At 38.5% G+C, this 15,552-nt stretch overlaps 1 protein-coding gene across 2 annotated transcripts in view; it reads right to left on the minus strand.

Moving 5' to 3' along the window:
- The window catches only part of LOC126466191 (ATP-dependent DNA helicase Q4), a 153,453-nt gene that overhangs the window by 22,870 nt on the left and 115,031 nt on the right, over positions 1-15,552 (minus strand). For both annotated transcript variants that reach the window (XM_050096364.1, XM_050096365.1), the window contains one exon: positions 8,959-9,076. In XM_050096364.1, coding sequence (XP_049952321.1) covers positions 8,959-9,076 — 118 coding nt within the window. The remainder of the gene's footprint in view (positions 1-8,958; positions 9,077-15,552) is intronic.

A 15,552-nucleotide genomic window follows, 5' to 3' on the forward strand; every position in this document is an offset into this window, starting at 1 on the left:
TACCACCAAATCAAAACAGAAAATGATCACATCCCACAATACTGAAATAAAATACACATAATTGAGAGATGGTAGTGGACATCCACAAGAAAGAAATGTCAATGAAGGTACCATGTACAAAAATCTAACACTTATTCAGAAACAACACAGTCCCACTATGAGTAATGATAGAAATACATTAAAGCATGAGACCTGTTCAAGAGCCTAGCAAACAGAATTGTAAGAAAATTTTTATTGTTACAGTAAGGCATTGTTATATCAGTTGCAAAACATAGTATAACCTATTATCTAGATTCATGTTATTTTGAATCTGGATGCTCATATCACTGACAGTGTCTGAAACAACCGCTGATACTTCCAACACTTGGCTTAAGGAAACACAACTTGGGCTTTGGTGTTACATCTCAACAGTTGCCATCAAATGAGTCCAAATCAGCTGGTCCGAAAACCAACAAGGACTTGCTAACATCGAGTACTGAGTTTCCGGAAGAAAGGATATTTGACCCCTTATGTTTACAAATTACTACTATTACTACATATCACGGAAGGCAGGATGAGGATCGCTTCTACAGTCCTGAAACGAGTCTCTAACCAGGTTCACACAATGAATGTATATCACACATTAGTAACGGTAATGTGAAATAGTAATCAAAGGTATGATCTGAAAACATGTAAATTAGAATAAAAATGTACATTTCAGAAGTATTTTCTGTTACAACCATAGTAGACTAAAAACAACAGGAACCACAAACTGGTATGTTAAACCCCTATTACACAATGCTGCTAAGATGTAATCCTCTGCAACAGTACCAAAAGCATACACGTTTGGAACTGCAGATCAGTGCACATCGACCGATTACATGATAGACGCGGGATACTCGCAGCACAAATCTGTGTGTGCACTAGGTTGCAACAATGGGCGAAATTGGAGGGAGAATGTCCGAAGTCTTGTAAAGTTGTTCACTCAAATAAAAAATATCTGGGAGGTCAAGGTTCTTATTTATTAAATAAACAATTCTTGTTGTCTTATGAAGCTATCACGGAATTGTGCTATTACTGTTCTTAATTATGGGTTCAACTGTTCCTTTTATATGATGACACTTGTTTCCACAAGGATATTTGATCTAAATTGATGTTTATATAGAATTTTGCACATGGAAAATGCAGTATTTTCGGAGCTATTGCTCTGACAGTGTCTGTAACTCTTGCAATTAGGGCAGAACGATGAGAAGCAAAAAAGCAGACATTGTTGGATTGGATGCTGGCTGGGAAGAAGACGAGATGGCCTTAATAAAGGAACTGAGGCCTGAAACTCCAAATGAATTTCTGAAATTTGTGAGAGCGGATGTGGCTTGTTTAGACAAGCTGCTGACGATGATACAGGAAGGAATTCGTTCAAGTGACACAGTAATTTGGGGAGCCATTTCATCTAATCGGAAGTTAGAATCAAACCACTTGTTTATTCATCTTGTGAGCAGACACTCCCATTGACTATAGCCAGTTCTCCTTCCTAGCATGGTGAAATAAAGGAAAAGATGTAGTCAAATCAAACAAAAACTTTCATCAATTAAGGTGCTACATACACAAATTGAAAATCACACATGTAAAGTGACATGCATATTTACTCAGAAATAAATGACTGCTAATGTACCTTATTATGAAACAGTGGGTTGTGAGGATCATACAGGTACTGTAGCGATTTGAGAATTTCTGTGTAAATTGTAGAACCACTCAGCCTTCTACCGTCTTGGACACACGATAGTCTGGATATGAGTGTGGAATGGTAGAATCCTACCTACTGTGCGCCACATGTTTGTGTGCGCAGGTTTAAAATCAGTCGCGCGAAGATAGTAGACGCGGCGGTCGGACGGCACCGACAAGTACCTGGCAGGCAATCCATACACGTTTTAAAAAAAAGTACTCTTGTAGACTCTTAACGCAACCTTGTTAGAGGCAAGACTCATTTTATGATTCACGTTAAGAAAGATCATGATATCCAAGCCAACTTTCTTTCAAGTATAACTCAATTTGTTTCTAATGTCCGACAGTCCGAGAGACTTGCAGGAAGTTACACATTCATGTGGAAAGTGAAATTTTTATTGTGTATGGAGGTCAAATACATTGTTAGTTGATGAAAAGTAAAGTTTGTAGGTCTACTTATTTCATAAGTAGAAAGAATCTAAAAATTCCTGTACCTAGCGTTATTCGACGGAGAAGTAGTCAAGCGGGCTTTCAGCAGCCTGATATTCGGTAAAGAAGAGTGGCTGCAAATTCCAATTAAGTCATCTCGTAAAGAAGTGGAAGGTGGTTTGGGGGAATAGGCAGATATAACCCAGAACCACACTCACACTTTCAGTCGTCAGAACGTTAAAACATGGCGGCCTGTGTGAAAGGACCGAGAAAACAGGAATTTTAAGTCAAAAACAAGAGAAGAAGTAGGTATGTGTTGTCATAGAAACCAAACATAATAAGACAAGAGAATTATCCAAGACATTGGAAAATGTTCAAGTATCCAATGGAACGAAATTTAAATGGAAAAGCATCGAAGAAATGAAAAATTCAGAACGATAAAAACAGTAAAGAAGATTTCGACATATTTGTCTAACAAGAAGTACGTATAGAACACTTCAGCTAAGAAGATTCAGTGCAGGGAGTATACAACTTTCACACACATCGCAGGGATGCAGACACGGAAACCAACATACATCCAACGCTGCCGGCACCAGCTGCTGTTCACTCATGCTGACCTGCCTCCACATCCGCTCACCTACGCAACGAGAATTCTACGCCGGGTGAGCGTGAAATAAAACTTGATTACTTTAGTACGAAGTGGTACAAGATACTATTGAGTGAACTGTTATTGTGTAATTATCATATTTAGTTTTAAATGCATAGAAGAGCTAAGGCATATAAAAGTATATGGAAAATATACAACAGGTTGGGGAAACTCAAGACCCAGCAATAGCCATGAAGATTAGCAAGGAAGTGCCTGACGGGGCTGAGTTGATAAATTTAACAGGAGCTCAGAGTCTTAAATTAAACTCATTAAACTCTCAATTAAATGCTCAGAGTTTATCCAAGAAATAGGCTTGGTAAATTCTCAATTAAATACTCAAACGACAAATTTAGGTTTATTAAATGCCAAAGTCAACTCTCAAAGCAAGGAATTTAGTAATCTTTGCGAAGCCATGGGCGATCTGGAGACCGAATTTGACGCCATAAGTAATAAAGTAGAGAATTTAAAAATAGATTAGAAGAACAAGTTGACACATTCTTTGACCACTCATATAAATCATATGTTTACTGACCTTAGTCAGAAACAGAATGACACTTTTCGCAATTTATCAGAAATGTTAGAACTTGACATTGAGAACAAATGTAATAATGTAGAATCAGAACTTATCGAAAAGTTAGGATCTTTTGAAAACATGTACAATATTAAATATAATTATGTAAGACAGGGAATGAATACTTTGAATGATTGGCATTAATTCATTATGCTTATCTACACTCTCTTTCAATCGCAAATTACAGGTGTCAATACACGGGTAGATAATGTAGAAAGGAATTTCAAAGAGAAAATAGCTAACTCCAATATTATAAATGTAATTAGTTTGGGGGAACAATTTGGAGAAATTATAGATCGAAAGGTTACCGAGAGAATAACACCCGGGAACGTACTGCCTATTCCTTCTTCCGAACTTAATGATACCAGGAAGGGTATGGACGAGAAAGTAGAAAAACAGGTAACTTCACCTAAGATAATGTTAACTAGTGAAGTGGTGACTGATTTGCAAAGGGGAGCTAATTCAGGGTTACCTAGACAATTCCCCAAATTTAAGCCAGACAGAGATGTACATCCGACCCCTTTCTTAAAAGAAGACTTTTATCCATTGTGGATTGCAGTAATTTCTGAAAACCCTTTCTTAAAGATTTAACCAAGATTCCAAGAAGATCGAATTTGCTGTGGGGTATCTTCTAGGGGAAGCCTCAGAATGGGGAACAGTAAATATTGAGAATTTTTCCTCTTGGGAAGACTTTCAAAAGAAATTTGAAAAGAAGGACTCGTCTGCCAGTGCTCAAGAAAAGTTAATATCAAATCTACGAGACCCAAAATATTATAATAATACTTAGGGTACTATAAGGAAATATTTTGATTGGCATTTAACACAAGCCAAAAAAAAGGGGGGGGGGGGAAATACAGTGTAAAGGGTGTAAAATTGTACATCCCCCAGGGACGTTAACATTCTGAGTTAAAGGGCGGAGTAATGACCGTCGGATCCCGAGTTGTTTTCGGTGTTTTTTCCAAATAGTTTCCTGCACTGAATTTCTTTAAAATCTAGAACTATTCTGTAATCTTATTGTTTAGAAAACCGGATATGATTATGAAATAGAGAATAACCTAAGAGAATCACAGAAAAAAGTGATATCTAGACGAAATAAACTCAGTAGAGTATTATATTTGTGGAAAATATAATAAGATGTGACTAGCTGAACACCTGTTATACTGTAATGTACAGATTTTCCATTTTGTATAGAGTATTTTATACCTTTTATGAGATGTGATACAGATGGGTGGGTTTGTATAAATTTTGAAAGCGGTGGGTATTGTAGCTAAAAGCACGATTTACAAGAACAGATAAATCATGACTAACACAAAACACACATCACACCTTTCAAACAAGCCCCACAAAGAAGTGTGCCTGATATTTTATCATTTTCCGTTTTCATATGGTTGCTATGATTTCCTTCGGGGACCTAAAAGTGTGAAGGTGGGACAAGTCCGTTCTGTAAGAGACGATTTAACACCAAACCTTCTCCGGTGTCTCACTCAAGTACCTAAGGGGTAGGAATCCTAGGGAAGGGGGGTGGGAAGGGTTTCCTGTCTTTGGGGCTATCTTCTTTCTCTTTGTTGATCCTACCATCCATATCTATTTTTTCCTTTCTTACTTCTCATTTGAGGACCTGTCTATTTTTTTCCCTCTTTCCATATTCAAAAACTTCTATCGCTGAAGTCCTTCCTTATTTCCATGGTTACTAAAAACCTAAATCTTATCTTTAGATAAGAAGGCCGAAGAATCAGACTATACAAACACACATTCACATATACACAAATATACACTTCTACACAAAAATTAAAACACATAAGAGGAAGCCTATCACAACGTGAGAATCGCCAAGTGTAGCAGGGAAAATGTGTGTACGTATGGAAATATGCGCACATATATAGGAAGTTATGACGATTCTACATCAAATATTCGTAACAAGAAGTGCACATACATAACAAACAACTATAAAGTAGTACTGAGTAATGGATAAATAAGATAGGCATGAGCAAATGAAGAAAATGAAAAGTAGGAGTAGAATTAGTCATGTTTATCATTAAGAAACGTCAGCGTAATGAATATTCTGATGAAATGAAGGATAGTGGGACGTAAATAGTATATGTAGACATAGTATCTACTGAAAATATAGAAGTTGATAAGTAGAGGAGGACTCTAGGGAGTAAATGATATATTAAAGAATGAATGCAAAATTTAAGATATAAATCTATCTTTACCAGAAGATACTGAATTAGGGTATACATAGAAATGTATACAAGGGTACTGAACTGTGAAGTCTACTCAGAAAGGATAAGGGGGGCATACCTGGCATCCACTAAGAATAAAGGGCAGGTGTATCTACTTGGAGATATGATAATCTGTGGCCTAAAAAATAGGGATGTTTTGTAAGGGGCATACCTACCAGAATGGAAAGAGGAAGTGCTCTCATAAGGTCAACCACAAGAAAGGAATAGGTGCTGATCTTAGGAGAAGGGAACAGTATCGTGACAAAAGTCACAAATTTTATAGGGATTATTCTGGGTAGTGTGAATTCTATGAACGACTAGCATTATTGTGTTTAGTGGAACTAAATGAGAGTCCAAAGAACACTTTCATTTCGCCCAGAGTTCCTCCAAGCTACAAATAATGAAAATAGTACATACTAGGAAAAATGTAGTACAAAAGATACGAATAGAAAATAGTTTACTCATGCGTCATAAACAACTGAAGTTCACAATTGAAAAAGGAAAAAAAGGAAAAAACAGGAAAAACCAGAAAAAAGGAAATAAAGAAAAGAAGAAGAGTCTTCACGACTCCTAAATATTAGTAAAGCTGACTAAAACCACGAGTAAATGCTTATGTCTTAATAACAAAGTAAAATAAGATAGGAATAGAGAAACAGTAAACGAAACATTGTTTAAGAGAGAACAGAGAATTCTTATGGAAAGGAAAGATATGTATATAACTATGTGTACGAAATGTATACTGTTAAGATATGAAATGTTATTATGAGTGATATTATTTGCATAATGATTATGTTATCTTAGAAGAAAGATTAAGGAAAGGCAAACCTACGTTTCTAGCATTTGTAGACTTAGAGAAAGCTTTTGACAATGTTGACTGGAATACTCTCTTTCAAATTCTAAAGGTGGCAGGGGTAAAATACAGGGAGCGAAAGGCTATTTACAATTTGTACAGAAACCAGATGGCAGTTATAAGAGTCGAGGGACATGAAAGGGAAGCAGTGGTTGGGAAGGGAGTAAGACAGGGTTGTAGCCTCTCCCCGATGTTGTTCAATCTGTATATTGAGCAAGCAGTAAAGGAAACAAAAGAAAAATTCGGAGTAGGTATTAAAATTCATGGAGAAGAAATAAAAACTTTGAGGTTCGCCGATGACATTGTAATTCTATCAGAGACAGCAAAGGACCTGGAAGAGCAGCTGAACGGAATGGACAGTGTCTTGAAAGGAGGATATAAGATGAACATCAACAAAAGCAAAACAAGGATAATGGAATGTAGTCGAATTAAGTCGGGTGATGCTGAGGGAATTAGATTAGGAAATGAGGCACTTAAAGTAGTAAAGGAGTTTTGCTATTTGGGGAGCAAAATAACTGATGATGGTCGAAGTAGAGAGGATATAAAATGTAGGCTGGCAATGGCAAGGAAAGCGTTTCTGAAGAAGAGAAATTTGTTAACATCCAGTATTGATTTAGGTGTCAGGAAGTCATTTCTGAAAGTATTCGTATGGAGTGTAGCCATGTATGGAAGTGAAACATGGACGATAAATAGTTTGGACAAGAAGAGAATAGAAGCTTTCGAAATGTGGTGCTACAGAAGAATACTGAAGATTAGATGGGTAGATCACATAACTAATGAGGAAGTATTGAATAGGATTGGGGAGAAGAGAAGTTTGTGGCACAGCTTGACCAGAAGAAGGGATCGGTTGGTAGGACATGTTCTGAGGCATCAAGGGATCACCAATTTAGTATTGGAGGGCAGCGTGGAGGGTAAAAATCGTAGAGGGAGACCAATCGATGAATACACTAAGCAGATTCAGAAGGATGTAGGTTGCAGTAGGTACTGGGAGATGAAAAAGCTTGCACAGGATAGAGTAGCATGGAGAGCTGCATCAAACCAGTCTCAGGACTGAAGACCACAACAACAACAACAACAACAACAACATGATTATGTACAAAATATTGAGTGTTTGATCTGAGGGGGGGGGGGGGTGTATGTAGTGATTCGAAAATTTCTGTGTAAATTCTAGAACCACTCGGCCTTCTACTGTCTCAAACACACAATATTCTGGATATGAGAGTGGGATGGTAGAATCCTACCTACTGCACATCACATGTTTGTGTGTGCAGGTTTAAAATAAGTCACAGGAAGAAAGTAGACGAGGCGGTCGGACGGCAGCAACAAGTACCTGGCGAGCAATGCATAGATGTTTTATTGAGTGCGTAAGGAAGAACCATGGAGTTTATATGTAGCTCTGTGCTTATTGTGTCATTGAATATTGTTATTAAAACAGGAACAGTTTAAAAAAAAAGGTACTCTTGTAGACTCTTGACGCAACCTTGTTAGGGGCAAGACTCATTTTATGATTCTTATTAAGAAAGGTCATGGTATCCAAGCCAACTTTCTTTTAACTGTAACTCAAACTGTTTCTAATGTACAACTGTAAGCAAGACTTGCGGGAAGTTACATATGCAGGTGGAAAGTGAAACTTTTATTGTGTATGGAGGTCAAATACATTAGTTGACAAAAAGTAAAGTTTGTAGGTCTACTTATTTCATAAGTAGAAAGAGTCTAAAATTCCTGTACCTAGCGTTATTCCATGGAGATGAAGTCAAGAGGGTTTTCAGCAGCCTGCTATTCAGTAAAGAAGAGTGGCTGCAAATTCCAAGTAAGTCATCTCGTAAAGAACTGGAAGGTGGTTTGGGGGAATAAGCCGATATAACCCAGATCCACACTCATACCTTAAGTCATCAGAACATTAGAGTACTATTACTTGCTACACACCTGGGCTAGGATGTTGAATGCTTGTTTGGTCCACTCCATTATTAGCATATGAAGCAATCGTACAAAGAATCTATAAAGAAAGTCTGCTGGCAAAAAATATTGCTTTTGTTTAATTACTTCAGTTATGAAAATTTGCTCATTCAAATATATGCAAAAATCTCCCGCACAAAAACCTGAAGTTAGGCCACAGATGTCAACTGTTACAATAAAAACAATAACAAGAATAAAGCAATCTCCGAGTATCCCCTTCTGTGTATGTCTGCATTACCGTCGCCTAGCGCGTACAGCAGATTCATGGAAGTTTACAACCAGCGTCTATTTCCACAAATGGAAATATCTATTGATTCTCTTAGTTCCACCCTTTCTACAGCCAGGTGATCGACATGCTAGACCTGTAGTGTTCACTGTAGATCGCTGTTTAATACCACCTCTAAAAAAATAAAAATGCAAGGCCCTACACATCACAATGAAGAACTGCAGCAACAAAATATCAACACACAAAATGACAAGGGACTGAACATCACCAAAGCCTCTCATCACTAAGTTAATACTTTCTAAATTATTGATTTATTTGAAGTATCTATGTACTGTATAGCAGTTTTTGAACACTTACCTGCCATGAAAGCTTGCTGAACAGTTTTCCTGCGAAATGCAGTAAGGCCAGCATGGTAGGCCTCAGCATTCCAAGAAACACGGCCTCGCCTCGCATTTGATTCACGTTTGGTGGGATCCTGTAAAATTTAGGTGCATTACAAGTAATTTATTTTCTCTGTGCAGCACTTAGTTATGTTAGACCCAACAGTACATGTTTCTAATGATCTGACTCATTTTAATATTGTGACTAGAAATTACAAACCAAAGTAATTACCTGTAACACAATATACTGATGAAAACAGAGAATAAAAATGGTAAAAACCAAGGTAGCACCAGAAAGTTCAGTGCCTAGAAAGCAAATTACTTTTGTTTGAGTTGTATCTTTGCTCACGTAGTCCCGTACAATTCACATAGAAAGAAGTAACAACAACAAGGATGATGATGATGATGATGATAAAAGTGTGGAGCAGAATCACTGGTTGGATACGTGATGAAAAAGAATGGAAAATACGCAGAAGAAATCATCACAAACGATTTTCACTTCCTCATTTTTAAGGCAGATAATCAGCCTCTTTTACATATGAGTACTGCATGTTGTACCTTCATATTCAGTTAAGAACAAACCTTAAATTGCTGTGGTTGATTGACACAACCTTTTACAACATTTATTTTTCAATCAGGTTGTTATAAATTAAGAACGATCCTTGTTGTTTTAAGAATTTATTGCTGTAGTAGTACAAACATTTTACTACAGAAAATGTCAACAAGCATGAGGTTAAAGTAGCTTCTATTTAAATCATGTATGGCATAAGCAGTGCAATGAACCAAAATATTCTGACATTCTTCAAGTCATCATACCCTGACAGTGCACATGCTCTGTCAAAAAAGGAAAGAAGGAAAACTAAGATTTAACATCCTACCAAGAATGGGCCCAATACAGACAGAGCAAAAGCTCGGTTTAGTCAAGAATGGAGCAGGAAATTTGCTTTTTAGGTGACAGAGAAACCAACTTGCCATTTGCTTTTGGTGATTTATGCAAACTGTGGAAAACGTAAACGTGATTGGTTGATCGGGGACTGTAAATCCACTCTTTCCAAATGTAAGTCCTGTTTCTTATTCACACCCAAACTTTCATCATGCATGAAGGAAACAAACATGATAAAGGATGCTTAAACATTAAAGTGATCTTTTTCTGGAATTTCACAACAAAATTCCTCCTTCACCTAATGGAAGAGGAGGATTAAATTGAAAGTATACTAGCCAAGTGCAGGGCACCACTTGACATAACTATGGAAATCAAGTAGCTGATACAACATTACTGTTGGCTGCTGTGGCACCACTACCCAGAAGATGTTCATCATCAAAAGCAACCTCAGATGAGAGACTCAGAATCCGGCATAAAAACCAGCTCCAAAGGAAACCTCATTCCAAAAACTGACAACAGAAGGATCCAAATGCAACCTGCAGAAATGTGCTTTCACGCAACCATCTCTCACATTTTGGAGTGAAACCTTCTGTCATTGGGTTAACATCAATAAAGGACCAATTTGTGGCCCTCACCCACAAGGAAATGATGTCTAATGTCTTATGTGGTTTCCTAGCAACTTACAGGATCAGCCTGATTGATGGCCACAGCCCAGTGGAGCAGCTTCATGGCTGTTCATCATCACAGACTCTTTAAACAAGCTGTGCCTGCCACCAGCACATGTCATTGCCTAGCCCACTCCTTTTGGGTGAGCAACCCAGCGCAGGTCCCCAAGCTCAAACATAACCTGATACATGCCTGTGGAAACATCTCTCCATGATTTTTACTGTGGCCTGAAAACATGGACTTTGGTAACACTTCCACAGTCACAGATCTATAGAGGCTCAATAAACTTCCAAGAGGGGTCTCATCCAGTCCAGGCCTTTCGTAGCAATGCCCATCGATATCAACCTGCTGCTTTTCCTGGTGGTGGCTCCCCAAATCAGAGGCTACCTGCATTCTTTCCATTCAGTAGTCACTGCTGGAAGGGAAGGGGGGGGGGTAGGGAACTAGGGGTGCCACCGGAAGTCACTATGGAAAAGGAGTAGATGACGCAAAATTACTGTCGGCTGCTGTGGTGCCACTAACAAATGAATGCTTGTCATCAAAAGCCCCACAAGTTTCATGTGTAACTCATCTTTAACAAAAGTGAAGACAACTCCAGCTCTATGACACGTGCAAATAGAACTTTGAAAATTTTTGTAGTTGGGGAAGTGTTGGTTTTCTAACCATGGAGGAACTACAGTAACTACTAATGCAAATCACACAGTGTTAACAGAATCTAACGATAGCTATATTACAGGCAGTGTAAGCATTACTGAATATACCAGGAACAACTCCAGTGCCACCCATGTTCATGGCTTTCCCACCATTTAATGAACAACATGAGAAATGCAATGCTTAGAACCAACATTCGCAGTTACACTTTTTTGGCTTGCCAAGTCTTCAATACGGAAAGACAAAAGACCAGGCTTCTGTCAGAAATCCCGAACTCCACTACAAAATCTAGAACCATTAACAGATCCAGCAGAACTTTGAGTTGCCTAGAATATTTTCTTTACTCCAAGAATATTTTTCAACAAAAACAGATGGTATTGCAGCCAGGTTAGATGTTCAGCTAGGGAAAAATGGTCCCAATCAATCTTGCAGACTGGACTGACAATCTACATGGATTAAGTAGAAATAGCAATTTCAAATGTATGCATGGGCAGAATTACGTGAACACTCTAATCAGGGACATTATAGTGCATCTTACACCTGACTTGGAAGTGAGGAACTTCTTCTTCTTCTTCTTCTTCTTCCATTGGCACTACAATCCGGGATGGGACTTGGCCTCCTCAATAATAAGTGAGGAACCACGCACTGAGGAAACTGGATCTATCTCTGAAGAGTAATGCGATAAGTTTGGGCCTCTGAATCTATCCACATACTCCAGAGTTTATTTATGATGAAAGAATCACATCACCTCCGGTGGAGCCCCACCTGCTCCAAGGCTCTGGACAACATTGTCAACAATCACACCAGGGGTGACAGTCCGCATCAGAAGCAATACTGTTGCCCGCCTGTAAACTTTGTTTCCTTTGCCATGCACTAAGCGAGTGCCCCCATAAGTGCCAAGCACAACACAGTGCAGCAATAAGAGAAATTCACAAGAGGTATACTGTAGCAGTTCCAAGACAGAAACCCTCCAACTTATGGAAGTATACCAATTGAGTGATAAATCTGCAAAAGTGCAGACTTCTCATGATGTAATCTAGCTTTGGTTGGGCTACTCTCCATCCAGTCCACATAACGACAGCTGTAAAAGACCCAGAAGTATACACTAAGGTCCAAAAGAATTCCCCCTATAGGCAAGAGTATTATAGACCTAATAGCATTTGCAACAAGTGCTCTTGAAAAGCACAGAAACTCACATAATAGTAGGTACAGAAAGGTGGTTGAAATCTGAAATTGCTTGCAGTGAGATTTTTGGAGAATATTTAAGTATTTGCTGGAAGGTTGGGCTCGTGGCAAACAGAAGTGGTGTATTTGTAGCAGTAGACAAGAAAGTCAAATACACCACGACAGTAATTGAAGTTGTAGGCGAGACTGTTTGGGCAAGACTCAGTATCATAGTTGGGCATCAAATGGTAACTGGATCCTTCATCGCCCACCAGACTCACCTCCTAATGCTTAAAAACTTAGGGAAAATCTCAGTGTACGTAAGTCCCCAAATCGTATTGTAATCATTGGTGGAGACTTTAACCACCCACCGATCAACTGGGAAAAAGTGATAAGGTGTCCTGTGGAACATTATTACTTCTCTGAAAACTACTTACAACATGTAGTCCAGATCTCCACTCATGATGGAAATAAGTTAAATCTAATGGCAATAAATAGATCTGACCTCTTTCAGTATGTCCACATCAAAACTAGTATCAGTGAACATGACGCAGTTGTGGCAACAATGATTATCAAAGTGCAAAGGACAATTAAAACAAGCAGAAAAATATATAAGTTCATTGAACTAGATGAAAGAGCAGTCCTGTCATATCTGAATGAGGAACTGAAAACTTACTGCACAGGACAGGAGCATGTAGAGGAACTACGGCACAGGAGAAAGACTAGCTGACCATGCACTGATTAAATATACACCCAGTAGAACATTTCATAATGGGAGGGACCCTCCATGGTCTAGTCACTTTAAAGAAACTGCTAAAGAAACAGCGACTACCGCATAATAGGTGTAAAACAAAAAATACGGCTAAAGCTAGAGATACGCTGAATGAAATGCATTTAGTTGTCAAAAGAGCAAATTGTGAAGCCTTCAGTGACTACTGCAGCAGATATTTTCGAAATATCTTTCGCAAAACCCAAAGAAATTCTGATAGTATGTAAAGACTTCTCGTGGCACCAAAGTTAGTCCAGCCATCCATGGACATGACAGGAACTGAAATTAGCGAAGCAAAAGCAGAAATGCTTAACTCTATTTTCACATGTTCCTTTACAAAGAAAAACTCCCCAATTTAATTCTCGTGCCCCTGAAAATATGGGTGAAATAGTTATCACTGTGAGTGGCATTGACGAACAGCTGAAATCCCTAAAACTGAACACAGTTCGAGCACCCGATGTAATTACTATCAGATTCTATTCTAAATTTGCAGCTCAGTGAGCCCCAGTAATTGGAAGAAACCACAATTCACACCTGTCTACAAGAAGGGTAAGAAAATTATTCACAAAATTACCGACAAATATCCCTGACATCGACTTGTTGTAGAACCTTAGAACATATAATAAGCTCTAACATAATGAAGCATCTCAAACAGAATGACATCATCCATGCCAACCCGCAAGGATTCCGAAAACATCATTCATGTGAAAACCAACTCACATTTTCCTCACAAGATATACTGAAATCTTTGGATCAAGGCAGTCAGGTAGATGTAGTATTTACTGATTTCTGAAAAGCGTTTGATTCAGAACATCCATGCTTACTGGATGAAGAGCCATCGTCAGATGTAGAAGTAACTTTGGGTGTGTCCCAGGGAAATGTGTTGGAACCCTTGCTGTTCATGTTGTATATTAATGGCCTTGCAGACGATATTAATAGTAACCTCAGACTTTTTGCAGAAGACACATTTATCTATAGTGATGTACGAGGTCTGGTCAAAACATTCCGGTACATTCATAATTTCATGCCAGTAGTGTCTTGGAACGAAATGTGGTCGACATCCCTGCACACGCCTGTGTTTAATGTGTAACTGCCGAAAGTTTAATTGTTGTATGTCTATTAGTTAGTTGTATGTCTATTAGATAATTCCAATCCCAAAGAAAGCAGGTGTTGACAGATGTGAAAATTACCGAACTATCAGCTTAATAAGTCACAGCTGCAAAATACTAACACGAATTCTTTACAGACGAATGGAAAAACTAGTAGAAGCCAACCTCGGGGAAGATCAGTTTGGATTCCGTAGAAACACTGGAACACGTGAGGCAATACTGACCTTACGACTTATCTTAGAAGAAAGATTAAGGAAAGGCAAACCTACGTTTCTAGCATTTGTAGACTTAGAGAAAGCTTTTGACAATGTTGACTGGAATACTCTCTTTCAAATTCTAAAGGTGGCAGGGGTAAAATACAGGGAGCGAAAGGCTATTTACAATTTGTACAGAAACCAGATGGTAGTTATAAGAGTCGAGGGACATGAAAGGGAAGCAGTGGTTGGGAAGGGAGTAAGACAGGGTTGTAGCCTCTCCCCGGTGTTGTTCAATCTGTATATTGAGCAAGCAGTAAAGGAAACAAAAGAAAAATTCGGAGTAGGTATTAAAATTCATGGAGAAGAAATAAAAACTTTGAGGTTCGCCGATGACATTGTAATTCTGTCAGAGACAGCAAAGGACTTGGAAGAGCAGTTGAATGGAATGGATAGTGTCTTGAAAGGAGGATATAAGATGAACATCAACAAAAGCAAAACAAGGATAATGGAATGTAGTTTAATTAAGTCGGGTGATGCTGAGGGAATTAGATTAGGTAATGAGGCACTTAAAGTAGTAAAGGAGTTTTGCTATTTGGGGAGCAAAATAACTGATGATGGTCGAAGTAGAGAGGATATAAAATGTAGGCTGGCAATGGCAAGGAAAGCGTTTCTGAAGAAGAGAAATTTGTTAACATCCAGTATTGATTTAAGTGTCAGGAAGTCATTTCTGAAAGTATTCGTATGGAGTGTAGCCATGTATGGAAGTGAAACATGGACGATAAATAGTTTGGACAAGAAGAGAATAGAAGCTTTCGAAATGTGGTGCTACAGAAGAATGCTGAAGATTAGATGGGTAGATCACATAACTAATGAGGAAGTATTGAATAGGATTGGGGAGAAGAGAAGTTTGTGGCACAACTTGACCAGAAGAAGGGATCGGTTGGTAGGACATGTTCTGAGGCATCAAGGGATCACCAATTTAATATTGGAGGGCAGCGTGGAGGGTAAAAATCGTAGAGGGAGACCAAGAGATGAATACACTAAGCAGATTCAGAAGGATGTAGGTTGCAGTAGGTACTGGGAGATGAAAAAGCTTGCACAGGATAGAGTAGCATGGAGAGCTGCATCAAAC

The sequence above is a fragment of the Schistocerca serialis genome, chromosome 1 (assembly GCF_023864345.2).
Source record: "Schistocerca serialis cubense isolate TAMUIC-IGC-003099 chromosome 1, iqSchSeri2.2, whole genome shotgun sequence".
Classification (NCBI taxonomy): domain Eukaryota; kingdom Metazoa; phylum Arthropoda; class Insecta; order Orthoptera; family Acrididae; genus Schistocerca; species Schistocerca serialis.